Here is a 15,996-nt window from a genome sequence, read left to right on the forward strand (position 1 = left end):
ACTAATCACTTTCTTAACATCAGGGACGAATAGCGAGTTTAAGGGTTTTAAAAATTGATTTGTGGTGTGAGATGGGCTGAGGAACAGCTGTTTCCTGAGTCATCTATGTATATACATAATATGGTCTATTCACCCACTCCACATGCAATCAAGCTTTTAATAGGCCAACTTCATAAATTGTAGTAGAGGACAGCTAATGCATTCCTCCTCCCTCTATCTCAGTCTTCTCCCCCATGCCTTACTTGCACACTCTCTTTCCTCCATCTCTTCTTATGTCACTCTTCTGTTATGTGTCATACTGATAAAGTTGTTATTCTAAAGTTAGTTTTCAATTTTCTCTTTTCATTCTTTCATTTGGTTTCTACAGCCATTATGTAATTGAATACTCTGTGTTAAGTCCTTATTTCATCCCCTTCAGTCTTCATTCTTCACTCAAATATGACTAAATGGCATTGTGAGTCTCTTCACATCATTCAGTGCATGTTTGATATCCTATTGACATTCTCTGATATTTATTTGGAGCTTTGTTTGCTTCCACAAAGCAATTGCTAGCCTTTTGGGGGTTTATATAAAATCATAAAAACAAAATGAAAGAGCAATTTAAAATCACCCAATGCTGAAGAAATGGAAGGCCAAACAAGCTAAAGACACCAGGTGCTGCCCCACATAGATATCAATATTTTTTATTTCTCACCCTACTACGGTAGTAGATATCTCTTATGTGTAGTTGCTCACTGGGCATGCCCAAAAGCTGTGCTCTCATAATCTAGGAAGAAGATAACAGACTGCAGCTCTTCTCTACATGCTTGCAGCCAAGCAGGATGCGTTTCCATGACTATGTCTGCCTATTGGAGTGTGTCCCTTAAGTGACATGGTCAGTGCTCCTGGGACTTGTAAAAATCATGCCACTGTCTGTTTCTCAGATTTATAGACACACATCCAGACTCTAAAAAACAAGCACACAGAGGTTTGAAACTGATGTGGCCAAAAGCTGTTTGGCAGAAAACCCCAGACTTAAACAGATCACTTCCCATTACAAAAGAACAGAAAGAAACACTTTATTAATTCTGTCAAGCTGCTTTGCTGTTGCAAGAATTGTGAAAAAATGCCCAAGTGCATTGAAATCAACAGAAAAGGGGAACAGTCCTTACAACAGGACTGTTACATCTAATTGTTGAATGTTTGTCATTATGCTTCTTAAATATGTAAGGTCTGAGTTCAATCTATAGCAGCGGTCCCCAACCTTTTTTGCGCCACGGACCGGTTTATGCCCGACAATATTTTCACGGACTAGCCTTTACGGTGTCGCGGATAAATAAAACAAAATAAAACTAGTACCGGTACCGAAAAAAAGAAGATTTATTCATAACACACGAGAAAAGACCCAGGAAAACAGAGTTAACGATAAAAACAATAACAAAATAACGCTGAAAACCGATAAAAACCCTGAAAACCATACATTTCGCACCTGAGCCTCAACTCTCGCGGCCCGGCACCAAACGACTCACGGACCGGTACCGGCCCGGGGGTTGGGGACCGCTGATCTATAGGATCAAGACATTCCTTTGTCCCTGAGCACCTCTCCAGCCACTCTGTGCTGTGGGAGGTTTTATGCAGAAACATCCTATCTGAAAGATCTGTTTCTTGTGATGTTGCTTCCTGCTTTTATGATCCTTTTGGTGAGCAGGAAGTCATACATACAGACACACACACACACACACACACAGATATAAGGCTTGCTGCCTTGTCTTTGTAACCAAGGGGGGTTACGAGGGGAGGTGCGTGTAAACTATTGTGTATTGTGTGAACTGTTTTCCCAATAAAAGGCAGCAAGCGGAGGCCGGATTTGGGGGTCATCTTGTGGTAGATACCAACGAGGCCTCCCTTGCAAGTAAATCGATCGATCGCTGACTGTCTTGTTTTCTTCATGATGAATAAGAATCTAAACCAGCGGGGCTTGTGGAAACACAGACCCAACAAGGACATCAAGGAAAATTTGTCACATTGAAATACCAAAAGACACAATAATATACCCAATATATGCAGAGAATACCACAGAAATAAAACAAACAAACAGTGGAGACAACTGCATGTCAGTCATCCAAGTACCTTCAAACGTGGTGCTGTGATTTGTGCTGCTCATTAGTGTGTTTCTTTGACACTTGAGTCAATTTGAGTCAAACCACAGACACAAGACACCATGGTTGTTAAAAATAGGCAGAACTCAAATTTCGAGAGAACCCTAGGACTTCTGAAGAACCTCCCTGCATTTCTGAGGACATGTCCATAATCTTCAAAGCCTCGTTTGCCGATAAAACAGATTTTAGTTAGCTCCTACATTCTTTGATCAAATAAAACCAGGGACCATTTTCTACTGTACTCTGACAGCTTTGAGACTGATTGTGTGTGTTTGGTGCGTCTATCAGAATTCATGCTGGCATGCTCATGTTTATATTCATGTTCCACTGGTCCTGTCATCCTGTCTGTCTAGGGCACACATTGAAACATACGCACACAAACAGACTCAGGCTGTCAGGCACCAGAGTCACAGGAGAGCTTCAAGTAGACACTTGACAGTTAAACTGGGCTAAATCTTTTCTCAGTATGACATAAGAAAAACTAATTAACCTAACTTTGTTATTCAAAACATTTTAATTACTGGTGAGATGGTCTTTTATTGCATCCAGCAAAGACTCATGCCATCCATGGATATGCTTTTGAATTTGCTTTATTTGTGCTGTCAAAGGTTTTGAGCAGCTGTCACATAGAACCCATCAGTGAATTTCTTCACTCAAGACACAGTAAACAAATAACAAATCAACGGTGACTCAACCATTCATTGTGATTCATCATCTAAAGAATGGAAATTACAGTTTGTGCACAAAAGAGATAGAAAAGTGGTGACATCAATGTAAGAGAAACAAAGTTCTTTCTTTTTGCAAACACCAGCATGAGAGTCACAGTTTGTAAAATTTTTCTCTCTGATGTTTGTCAAAAGCACCAAATCCCATAACAAAACTTAAACAAAGCATCAGCATGGGTTTAATTAGCACTTAGTTTAATAAAAAAACCTAAATCTGATGCATGAACGCACAATACAAAGACTTCTAAACGTTCTCAATCTGCGTATTTGTTCTTGTTGATAACATTTGTTGCCAGAAAAATTCTCTTGTGAACATAAGTAGAATTCCATTTCTGTGGATTTATCTTCTTTCTGTGTTTTTTCCTCGAATAACTATGTTTCCCTCGGGTGTGGACGCACTCCCATAAATAACACACCCACATGGACCAGGTGATGAACAGCAAGATGTGGGCTTAGTAATTAGAGGGCAGTGGAGTATGGAGTGATTGTACATCAATCTCTTTTACCTTGTTTCACTTTTTTCCAATCATTCCTTCTTAACAGTCCCTCTCTGTCCCCTTGATTTCCTTTCCATTGATTTTTTTGTGTTCATCTAGTTGTCCCTTTGTTTGCGTCTGTGCTCTTCAGTATTGTTCATTGCATTTAAACAAAACTGTGTTCAAAACTAAACCAGGGCCCGCATGTTCATGCAATCAGTGTGTTTATTGTTGTTTAACCACTTATCAGCCACCAGATCCACTGGCAACCCACTTAAGACAGATTAATCAATTGATCAATTTATTTTCATGGAAACTGGCATACTCACTAGAATAAGCTTGTGAAACAATAATTGCAATGCATATTTGACACCTTTTGGTTTTTAGTTTAATGTCTGAAAACCCCCATTTTTTGGCATGTGGCTAATTTTAACCTAACCTTCCCATATGGAAAATAAATAGAAAAAACTTATAAAAGACTTGCATCAGCTTTAGCTTACTTCATATAGTGAATCATATAAGGCTTATATGATTTACTCATGAAAGTGGCCACTTTCTCATTACTTTCATATATTGTTTTAGGAAGTGTCCAAAACATACAAGTTTCATTTATATAATTTTTCAAGGGATCTTATATCTGTTTTCACTCTTGTATGCTTTTCATACAAGTTTCACACAAGACAGATACAAACTTTATAAGAGTTATATATATATATATCTTTTCCATATGGGTTAACCCTAAAGCGTATGGCTCCCAGGATCCATACACGTGGATTTGATCCTGATAAGCTTGGGTAACTAAATACTTGCTTACCATCAGGGAAGAATAGCGAGTTCCAAGATTTTAAGAAATAAAAATTGATTTGTGGTGTGAGATGGGCTGAGGAACAGCTGTTTCCTGAGTCATCTATGCATACAATTAATATGGTCCATTCACCCACGCTGCACACAGTCAACCTGCTAATAGGCCAACTTAATAAATCTTAGTAAAGGACAACTAATGCAGCGCATCTGTGACATCTCACGCCAGTATACACGTCAGCCACATTCCTTCCTCTACGCAGAAGGATAAATAAAAAATGCATTTCAGTGAAAGTGAAAAATTCACACTTGGATACAAGAATTTTGCTAAACTAATCTTCTGAGTGAAACATCACCCTCAGATCTTTATCTCTGCTATGCACCCAGACACTACAGAGACAGACAATTAATGTTTACGGGTCAATTTCAATCATATAAAAACATTCAAACATTAGAGCCAGTCTGCTAGCGCATCAGCATGTCGCCGCCTCTCGGCCTCGACTTTTCACGCTAACTACAAATAAACTAAAATCAGGCAGGAAAATAAATTCTCACACTATTCCACAGATTTTTCACACCTATGCATGTATGTGCTTATTCATCGCTCAAATTATGCACAATGGGAAATCATCGTCATTGGGATCTTTGCACTCATAGTGTGTATTCTTACTGGACAATACATATGGCCTCACCCTTTAAGAAATGCTCAAATTCTGAAACACAACATTGCAAATATAATGATGATGAGGATGAAATAAGAGCAAAAACTGTAACAGGCCCCATGACAGCCTGCAAAACAAAGGAAAATAATGCGTTTGGGACTCGACACTATCAAGCTGCTCTCTAATGTGGATGACTTGGCCCTGCATTGTAAAGACACAATGTTAAATACATGCATAATCTCCGGCTATCTTCCAGCTTGTCTGGGGAATATTCTCCATGAGCCACACAATGCAAAAAAAGACACACAGAGGGAAACAGGTCATTGTACACACACAGTGACATTTGAAGGGAGGTTAAAAACTGGCTGAATGCAGGTTTTCTGATTTGAGATGAATGTCATGGATTTGGAAGAATTAGGTTGGGACTGTGTGTCAGTGTAAGTGCCAAATTGGTTACACAATCTGGTGACCTTAAGGTCAAGACTCGGCAGACTTTAAATGTCATTACAAAGCTGCAATCTTAGAAGAAAAGCTGTGCAAAATTTGTACCCTTCCCCATTGTTTTTTTTGCCAACATACTCTCTGGAGGGCTTCAAAGGATGAGATCCTGATTGACTATAAAACTTGCGTTTGGAAGGCAGGACTAGGATGACAACAAGATGTTGTCTCAGAGATTTTTTGTTTAAGATGAAGGAATATTTGAGGCTCATTTAAAGTCATTGTAATCTCAAATTCAATCTAATATGCTTGAGAGGAGATAAGACAAAGTAGGGAAGGATAATAGAGAGAGGGACAGAAAGAGTATAAGAAGCAGAAAAAGACCGACAGACAGACAGAGAGCGGGAAAGGAAAGGATAGAGATGAGATTAGACGAAGCCAGCTTATCTCTCTGTGTGTTAAATCCACAGTATCAGTTACAGCCGCTCTGGACTTGGTCAAACCAGCAGTGTGTGTCTGAAGAGATGAGCTGCCAAGTAACAGCACGTCTTCATCTGGGCTTCTTGTTTGTGCGTGTGTGTGTGTGTGGCAAGTTTGGAAAAAATGTGTGTGAAGTTCACGTCATTTGTTCACAACAACACAAGATGTCCAAAATTAGATGTGTGAGATTATTGTGTTTTATTTCATTTTGTTAAGATAATAATTGCCCTTTCTTATTTTTATTCTCGTCTTTCTCTCTTGACACCTTTTAAAAGCCTGAAGGAGAGTTGTTGGAGCCATATTGAATCATTTTCCTTATGTGCTGCAAGTTTCGGACCATTGTTATTTTTCCCTGTTAGTACTGCTGCCTTTTTGCTAATCTCTGACTGTAAGTGAGGAAAAGCACACAAAAATGGACATTGTGGTAAAAGTGTGGGAAATTGGTATAAAGTGAAATATTAAAAAATGTGCCACTGTTTCAGAAATATAAATATTTCATTGCACCTCTGTTCCTGCTATGAACTACACCGAATAAGCCTTGAGCCTTATTCGATTTATAACTTCTTGAGCGGCTCTATAGGAAACAATCCACAAAGATCTGACACAAGAGCTGAGAGATGAATCTGTCCCATCACTTGACCCACCTACTGTTCGCAAAGGACTCATCAGAAGAGGTGTCGTGGAAGGGTGGCCATCAGAAAAGTCATTCTTGAGTACCCACGCCTGGACAAATTTTAAGTTTGTGATTCAAACTGTTGTCAATATGTATGGAAACAATCAGGAGAGAGGTTCAATAGTGAGTGTCTACGGCCATTTGTAAAGTATGCTGGAGACAGTGGTGGTTTGTTGGAGATCTTGTGAAAATTGATGGAATTTCGAATATGGAAAAGTACAATCAGCTTGTGATCCACTGTGCAATATCATCTGGAAATGGTATTTTCAACATCTTTATTTTTATTTTTTCATTTATACATACTATTATATAAGAAACTGTAACTTGTATAAAATTACAGCTTTTGTATTATGTTTTTATCCTTTGAATAAGAGTTGTGCGGGTAATCCAAAGGATTCTGTGCTAACTCAGTAAGTTTTAAACATGTTGTGAATGAGTCTTGATGCAAAACCCAGTGAGTGAAGCTGGTGATAGTGAATGCAGGTGTGACTTTTCAGTTGATTACAGCTAAACAAACATTTATACTACACAATAATAATAATATAGCAGAACAATTATTGTAAGCATATTTCATACTATACATGAAAAAGCATTTGTTTCTATTTTCATTTATAATTTTCACAGCGTGAAAATTATTTGTTCCATCAGTTATTTTGGCTTTATTGTGTTTTCCCTCTCCTTCTCCTCCGCTTTCATTTCCACTCTCAGTTGTATCACAGCTGGATGCAAACTGCCGGTTTGATCTACAAGCAACCAATCAGCTCGTAATCTTAGACACTTTGAACTCACACAGTGCAATCAGCTGCAGGTTTAAAGGCTCAGAAAAAACCAATCAGTCTCCAGTCTGACATGATTTTGAACCTGATTTTGTTTGTCATATGCGCTTGTGTGGGCTTGTTTTGCTGTGTTACAGTTAACCTGTTCTAGTCTGCAAGCATTACAATTGTGGATTGTACAATAAAGTAAATACTATATTGAAACTGTACTCTATATGTGTGCAAGATGAACCAAGGGTGTGACAATAAAAGTCTGTCCCTTGGTGGAAGCTGCTCTCATTACCTTTAAACAGTTCTCCCTTTAACACACACACACACACACACACACACACAGACACACACACACACACACACAGACACACACACACACACACACACACACACACACACACACACACACACACACACACACACACACAGCACTCTGTCAGGCTAGACAAGCTAATCCCAGATAAGAGAGCAAAGACAACCCTTTTCATTAATGGCATCAGCTCACCAACAAAGGCTGGCTGACAGGCTGGCTAACTAAAGCACAAACAAACACACGCACGCCCACACAGGATAAAGTTATTTGAAGACACTAAAGTGACTGAGAAAGATCCAGGCAAACAATGCCCTGACAGAAACCCAGTTTTAAATGCAGCAGCAAATACGATTTCTTTCTTTCTTTCCAACTTTGTGTTTTGATGTGCACCGTAATTATCGGTGACATTTTTATCGCAACAAATCAATGGTCCCATTTTAACTGTGTTAACAATGATTGACTTCTTTCTGATAGTAATTCAGCTTATATATACACAGTTGCTGAAATCCTAAACATTTTTGATGAGTTCAGGCAGTCTGAGCTGTGGAAAAAGAATACACGTTGGTTTATCTTGAATAATTGAAAATGTTTGAGTGCTCCATCCAGATACACTGATTCAACGTTCCGATTTTTCCTTACGTACATTATTGAGCATGCAGCAAACTCGTGCCAAGAAGGCAAATCCTGAAATGCTGAACCAACCCTTCATGTACTGAATAACACTGGTGTATTGAATAGTAAGTGCAGCTATACAGCATAGATGTTCAGTAATTTTTCAGTCAGTGTTACATTTGCGCATTTGAAAAAAATCAGTTGATGAACATTATCAGTAGAAAGCAGCCGATGGAGATTCTCTAGAGCTGAAAATAAAGCCAGCTCTAACTCTTCCAGGCACAACTTCAGCCTGCCTTCAAAATGGAGTCAATCCCCATAGACTCTGATGTAATGTCCCAGCATTACAGCATCAATGTTTTTACAAGCCTGCTACATAAAACTAACTAACTAATAATAATAATTGTGTTGGGTCATGTAAGGTTTGATTGATGTCCTGACACAGGAAGCTGATGCTAAGTGGTCTCTGCTAGCGTCACCTCAGCTAATTTGAGAGATTTTTAAAATACCTCTCGGGCCATTTTGAAATCGTTTATTTTATCTTTATAAAGTGCTTGCAAGAAGTTTGAGCTTCAGTTTTGTTGAATAAAATTCTAACATCCCAAGTTCATTAATTAGGACTAGCTAGCTAAGTAGTTTATGGAGGCAACTTGCTAATCAAGCTAACTAGCCTTTAGCTGATAAATTAGCACTCCACTCTTTTGTCCTAATATGGTTTCAAAACTAACATGGTGGCATCTAGAACAGGAAAGTAATAGTTCAGTGAAAATGCATTTAATATATAATCATCTCACAATACAGTAGTTAGCACCATATGCCATTTTATTATAAAATCTGCACCTCATCTATGACCATTGTTAATTTCATCTGTCCCTGGAGTCAAGCAGTAGATGTGACAATGTCCAAATACTTTGGAGTGAACTAAATGTGCAATATGCTACACTGTCCGTTGAGCAAGACACTTAATAAAGAAAACAAAGCAAAGAAAGAACAAAACAAGACAAACAGATGCTGCTTAAGGATGTTTAAAGTTTAAAGAGCTGCAAAAGCTTGCCATTTGTTCGTGAATCCTTTTCCAAATAAAATCCACAACAGAAGTGACCGACAAGAAATGACAGTCAGTCATACATAAAGAACAGATTACAGCTATACCTTTCTACTCTGCTGTTTCTCCTTTCTGCTTCCATTGATGAACTGCAGTAATGCCCCTCTGCCTCCAGAGGGCAAATTCCCACAAGTAACCACTGAACTGTGAAAATTCTGCAGTGAATGTGAAAAAATGCTGCCTTGTCCCTTTTCCCTCTGTCACTCTCTTTTGAACTGGGTGCCTCTACTTTATTTATTGGACGTGTTCTTTTGATGTCTAAATTTCCATATTCATAGCTAACGCATCCTTTGTCGTTATACATGTTCTTTGTTCCTTGGACTATCTTTAAATTAATGCATATATTTTCTTTTCCACACTGTGCGTGTTTCTCAAAGGCATTTTCACACTGCAGGCGCGTCACCTTCTGTTTGCATAATAATGTCTGATGCTTTCACTCTTCACAGGACACAACCACCTGTGCTTATATCAGATCCTGGCAGTGATGTAACATTAGTTTTTAATATTCTTCCCCCAAGATTAAGATTAGGAAACACTTTATTTGGCTTCACCAGAAAAATAAAACACCTTTTCATTCTTCAGTTCTGTGAAAAATTATTTATAAAAGCAGCACAAACACACACACATGAAACAGAAGCCTAAAAAAAACTACACATTGCACAAACACCCATTTCCTGGAGCATCTTTCATTACATGGCGTTTAGTGTCTTGATGCTGACAGGAATTAATGTTGTGTTTCAGCTGGTTATGTACCAGACGCTAGAAGCTTAAATTTACTGTATGAAATGTGGGTAGGGCCAGACGCTATTTTTTATACTTACTTGGTCAAGGCCTGCACAAAAATCAGCTGCAGGCAACGATGATTCTTACCACCAATGATTTTCATGGCAGATTTAATCAACTGCCCAGTTTACGATTTTAGATGAACTCATCCCACAGCAGATGATACTCTCTAAAACTGCCTGGCAGAAAACTATCATCAGTTTCTGTTCAACACTACAGAGCTGCTTTCTCTACTCCTCTCTATCCCCAAAACACACACATACACACATCCTTGTTCTTCTGCCTTTGTTGGCCAGAAACACACACAGTCACTCTCACGATTACTCTCGACGTTATCACCCATCTGGTTAGTGTTTGTCCAAACCACACAGGCCAATCCACTCTCCAGTAACCAAAACACACACACACACAAACACATGATGCCATGAAACCACGAAATTACTCTAATTTGTTTTTAGACAGAGAGGGACATTTTGATTGAGGTGCTTGATATTTTAGGTTGCATCGACTGTTAGGATGCAGGGAACAGAGGATGCTCAAAAGACTGTAAAACTGCAGCTGTTCATACTAAAAAGAATTTACACCACACTCTCTCACTTTCTTTCACACACACACACACACACACACACACACACACACACACACACACACCAGTTAAAATCTGAGTTGGACACAGGGCTTCTGAGTCTCGCCATTGGTCTTACCTGCGCTTACAGTGATGGCTTCTATGAACTGGTCTCTCCAGCTGTTGGTTCCCACCAGCAGAGCCAGGTTGGTCTTCTTAATCAGCTTGTCCACTGTGTTCTGCCAAAGGAGAGACAGATTATCAGTCATTTGCATCTAGCATAGGAAATCTCTTGGATTTCGTCACAGCATGAAATAAGAAACTGGCACTCAACTTTCACAGGAAATTTTTATGAATTTCCAGTGACATAATAAAGGTGAAACATAAACATACTCTGTATCAGTTTCCTACAATTCATGACTGAAGCTATAAGATGCACACTGCAGTGAAATATTAAAATTCAAGACTCTTACAGCTGCATCATTCCTGTGCATCGCTTTACACATTTTCCCCAGCCTTATATTTGTAATATTTCTGCAAGAATTCAAAATATAGTTTTCACTGCCATTTATAAAATAAACATTTAGATCTACAGTAGACTTTTTTTTCTTTCCATATACGTCTCTGTTTGCTTCCATTTTCCTTCCTTTTTCTTTACACTGTTTCCTTCCATGTGCATTATTTTACAGTATTTACATTTTTATTACAGTCTTCCTCAATAGGAAGAAGCTAAAACAGACTGGGGTAACACAAACAATCCAGCATGCACACACATATACTAATTAGTGAGCACTGGGGGAATGCACTCTCCTTTTCTGAGGGAAGCTGTGATGCTACTTGTGTTGAATGGAGCTTAGGTGTGTAAATAGGGCTTCTTAGCTGTGGATACAAACATGCACAGACACATAGCCAGCTTTACTCTGCCTATTTTATCTGGAGTGTTCGCTTAACTGCATTCACCTAGGTTTTGTGCATAATACCGTCTTCTACGCCATTTTATCATTCTCTAATGTTGTTACTTTTATCAGCTTTGCTTTCCATCTCTTTTCTTTGCTCCCTCAATTACTTTGGACTCAGTCAGACTGAAACATGCATATGCATGGGTTTCCTGTGTGTATCCATGTGAATTTCCCCTTTATTTTGGGAGGGCCCCATGCTGGGACTGAGGAACGTTATGTATTTTTCTTCTGAAAGACACATGAAAAGACTTCTGGACTCTGTGTTTATCTTAGAAAGGGGTCAAAATAATCAAGATTGGTTTCATCATACAAATCTAACAGACACAATGTTTGCTTTAAATGAGTGAAAACTAAATTATGTCAAAATCAAAAGAAAGTAAGTACTAGTGAAAATTATACTGGAGATAAAAGCTGCAATTTGCACAATGTAAAGTCAGTATTTTGTGGCTTATGTAATTTAATTATAACTTAACTAAAAATAAATTGTTGTTTCTTTGGATGACAGTACTTACATAACTACATAAATGACTTGAGAAGGAATAAGTTAATATTTTGGGATGACAGTTTTTCTTACAATACTTTTCTAATCTTCAGTCAGTAAGCTGAACTGGAGTTTAGTTTTAATCCTCCAGCAAGTGGTGCTATATAATCCAGCGATGATCGAGCTAAAAGTCACAAGTAAAATTAAAAGATAACACAGTCTGACAGGCATAAAATTATACTTTTGTATCAACATAATTCCCAATGAGCTTTTAGCCAAAAACTGGTATACAGGTCCTGAGTGAGTGCCTATACCCATCTGTAAAACAACATGGAGGCTCTGACATAGAAATAAGAAAGATTGCCTAATAGAGTTTAGATTGTGTTGAAGAGTAAATGTGGTCATATTGTAGATTGCAGTTCAATTTCATGAGAAGTGTAGAAATTCTCATGATTTCGAAAGTCTTATGAGAGACTTTTTGCCTTCTAGGCATTTCCATTTCTAGTCCCACATTTCAATAAATTGCTCCAGACATTTCTCATTTTCCCAGCACCATATTTAAAGAAATAATCAGTGGCTCAAGACTTTATTATTATTTATTTATTTATTTATTATTGCGCTATATTAAAAACACAAGGGTAAAAACATTGTAAACCTTTTTTTCCTTTAACGTCCTATCCTTGTTCAGTCTCTGATGTCACTCCACATCTGCCAGTGGACAGTACTTTAGATAACTATAGGATCTCTTTACACACACACATACACATACACACTGAACTTCTTGACAAACTATAGTATCCTGTCAAGTGGCAAGCTATTAGTGGGTGCTATTAGCTGTCTTTTTAGAGTGATTGTGTAGGTGGAGCAGGAGCAAAGAACATGCATTAGTACACACAGTCCCACACATACACACACAAATGTAACATGGATGGTAATTACATCTGCACTTGTCTTAAGAGTCTGTGTGGGTGAAGGGAAAGGAGGAAATTAAGCAAACATAACAAATATCCAATTATTTCCTATATGTATCAGAAAAAATTGTGCACGAATATGTTATATGAGCTTTATTTTAATCCTTTGTTGCCCTTTTGTGACCATATTAGCATATTACTACACTCGCAATAGACAATAATAATAATCATACTAATAATAATAACTTTATTTGTATGGTCTTATATTAATTCCAACATACATCCTTCCGTACACCAATTTGAGGGTCTCGAAAAGCGCTATATAAATGCAATCCATTATTACTATTATTATTATTAGATGAGAACTATGGCCAAAAATAATGGGAGAAAGATTAAGGAAAAGCTAACCTATAAAAAGGAGTTTTGAGCAGTCATGTAAAACAAACCACTGATTCAGCCGACCTAATAATGTGAGGAAGGCTGTTCCAAAGTTTAAGAGCTACAACCTCAAAAGCATGATTGCATGAAGTTTTATCAGTAGCCTAGCTGTTGCATTCTAAACTAGTTGAAGACACACAGAATGAAAAACATGTCCACAGCATGTCTTTCATCCTCACTTCCCTCTCTCACACCAACCAGTCGCAGCATATGGCCCCGCCCCTCCCTGAGCCTGGTTCTGCCGGAGGTTTCTTCCTGTTAAAAGGGAGTTTTTCCTTCCCACTGTTGCCAAAGTTCTTGCTCATAGGGGGTCATTTGATTTTTGGGCTTTTTCTCTGTATGTATTATTGTAGGGTCTACCTTACAATATAAAGCGCATTGAATTGAACTGAATTGAATTGAATTGAAAGACAGGATAAGGATTACTGAGACATGCATGTGAAAACAATAATATATATGGGAGAAAATTAAAGCGAGTATTCAAAGTTCCAAATTGTTGGATTACAGACAACACATAGGTTTGGAAAGCAGACAGAGATATGTCTGCTTTTAAATATCCTATTGTGTCATGAAATCTTATTGTTCAAGGATGTTTGAATCCGAAAGTTATACTTCAGAGTAAAACATCCTCTGTTTTCCTGCCATCTAAACGTGTTTTATTGTCCTCAGATGAGATCTGTCATCTTTATCTCACCACACAAAGGCTTCATTTCAATTCAAAGTACCTAAACTGCATGCAATCTGCGTCCACTGCCATGTGCAAACTTACAAAAACTATGCAAATCGGTCAGCTGATATATGAAAAAGCAATAGATTTGGGATGTCTTTTTCTCACGCTTGACTATATAGGCTTCATTTCGGTATATTTGATGTCAGCAATGCAAAAGATTACACACTAAATGTCACTGTATAACAGGATAGCTTTCTCCCTAGTATAAAGGGCAAATATAGCCCATATCTTTTCTGTAAATCAATGCTAATGTGCCAAAGCACAAGGAAAAAAGCAACACACAACTCTATATATGGCCACAGAGTTTTAAAAATGGTGGCTGCTATAAAATTCTGCTTACTCAACCAATCAATTCACCTCTACAGGCTGTATCCCCCGGAGTTCCTGTGAAGTGAAAAATGCTACCATTTAAACAGAGTCTTTTGGAGCTCTGGCTTTTGTTCCTGTAGTAGAAACACACTTAGTTCCCCTTCGGGTTGAAAAGTTCCTGCACTGGAAATGTAGTCATTGTGGCACCGCCTTACCTTGAATTCATATGATTCCTCGATGATCACCTCCAGTTTGACATGATCTCCCAACATTGGACGGCCCATTTCAGCTATGCGGCGTTCCTCTTCATCTTTTCCTGTCAGCGCCTCTTCTTCCACTTCTTCGTCTTTCTGCTGTTCCTCTGAAGAAACAAAACAGGGGACACAAACAGTTAGAAAAGAAACAGCAGTAAGCCAGTCAGTTGTGTTCATGCAGATTGGAATTTATGCAAGAGATTAGCTGAAAAAAAGATAATAAAGTGAGGGGAAGCTAGTTGTGTAGCACACCAGAAGAAGTAGTTTCAAATAAGAAATAAGCTGATATTGTTTATTTTTTTAAGTTTTAAAAAACTGTTTTCTCAAAAGTTAGCATGTCAGGTGAAACCATGTCAGGTGAAGATGAATCTTGTTCTAGTGGAGTGATATCTCTTATACTACAATGAAGAGGACTTTCTTCTTCCAGTCTTTATGCCAGTCACACTGCAGTTACCATACCAAAGTGTGATGTAGCTGTTTACGATGCCCAAACAGCTTTTATCGAGACCCAACATTGCCTCCATAAAACGGGGTTCTCACTTGCTTCATTTACCAACCTCTACACCTTTGGAGACAGAGCCTTCATTGTGTCAGCGCCTACCCTGTGAATTCCCATCTGAGCTCGGCAGTGTCCCTTCATTTAACTTCTCAAAACCTTTTCAAACAGGCCTGCAACCTCTAGCCTGTTTACTGTTGCTGATGAGATGATGTGCGCTAGTGGTGTATCATCAGTCGTGTTTCAGCAAAGTATGGAGCAATGGACAGAGCACACAGCCCCGTGTGACCCCTGTGTTCAGTTTGATGAGGTCTTCCTGTAAGCATTTATGTTTGCACAGTATGCCAACTATAAGGGCTCCAGAGATGGTGGGAGGCTGGCTTTGATAAGATCCATGACTAGTCGGATGAATCTCTTCACATTAGTTGTATACAACCTCAGCACCTGCAGGTTTTCTTCTCTGGTGTAAGTTTCAGTGCCTTAAACCTCCCATAGAACTCATTCAGCTGGTTTTGGTGGGAGGGTTGTGTCGTCCACTTGAGGTATTATTTTACAGCCCGAATCTCCTGCTACATGGGCCCAGTGTCCCTGGAATCATACAATTTGCTTTCAATTTTTCTTATGTATGCCAACTTAGTCTTCTTGATGTCTCAGTAGAGGTCAGTTTTTGCCGACCTGAGCACTACTTTTACCCCCAATCAGAAGGCAGCATCCTTAATTCTCAGCTCTTTAAGGCTCTCTGATGACATCAGAAAAAGGGTTTGATGACTGTGACAACACACATACACTTGGAGCATACATGCGGCAATCAGTATTTCCAAAAAAGTCCTGAAGTGCTGTAGTTGTATCTGGCCAGGATGCAACTACTGATCTGATCGGA

General features: G+C 38.6%; 1 protein-coding gene across 3 annotated transcripts in view; it reads right to left on the minus strand.

Moving 5' to 3' along the window:
- The window catches only part of slc8a1b (solute carrier family 8 member 1b), a 134,752-nt gene that overhangs the window by 12,248 nt on the left and 106,508 nt on the right, over window positions 1-15,996 (minus strand). For all 3 annotated transcript variants that reach the window (XM_006783563.3, XM_006783564.3, XM_035904725.2), the window contains exons 6-7: window positions 14,582-14,727; window positions 10,678-10,777 (exon numbers count right to left, since the gene is read on the minus strand). In XM_006783563.3, the coding sequence (XP_006783626.1) occupies window positions 10,678-10,777; window positions 14,582-14,727 (246 nt within the window). The remainder of the gene's footprint in view (window positions 1-10,677; window positions 10,778-14,581; window positions 14,728-15,996) is intronic.

Source organism: Neolamprologus brichardi, chromosome 13 (assembly GCF_056152115.1).
Source record: "Neolamprologus brichardi isolate AB-2024 chromosome 13, ASM5615211v1, whole genome shotgun sequence".
Classification (NCBI taxonomy): domain Eukaryota; kingdom Metazoa; phylum Chordata; class Actinopteri; order Cichliformes; family Cichlidae; genus Neolamprologus; species Neolamprologus brichardi.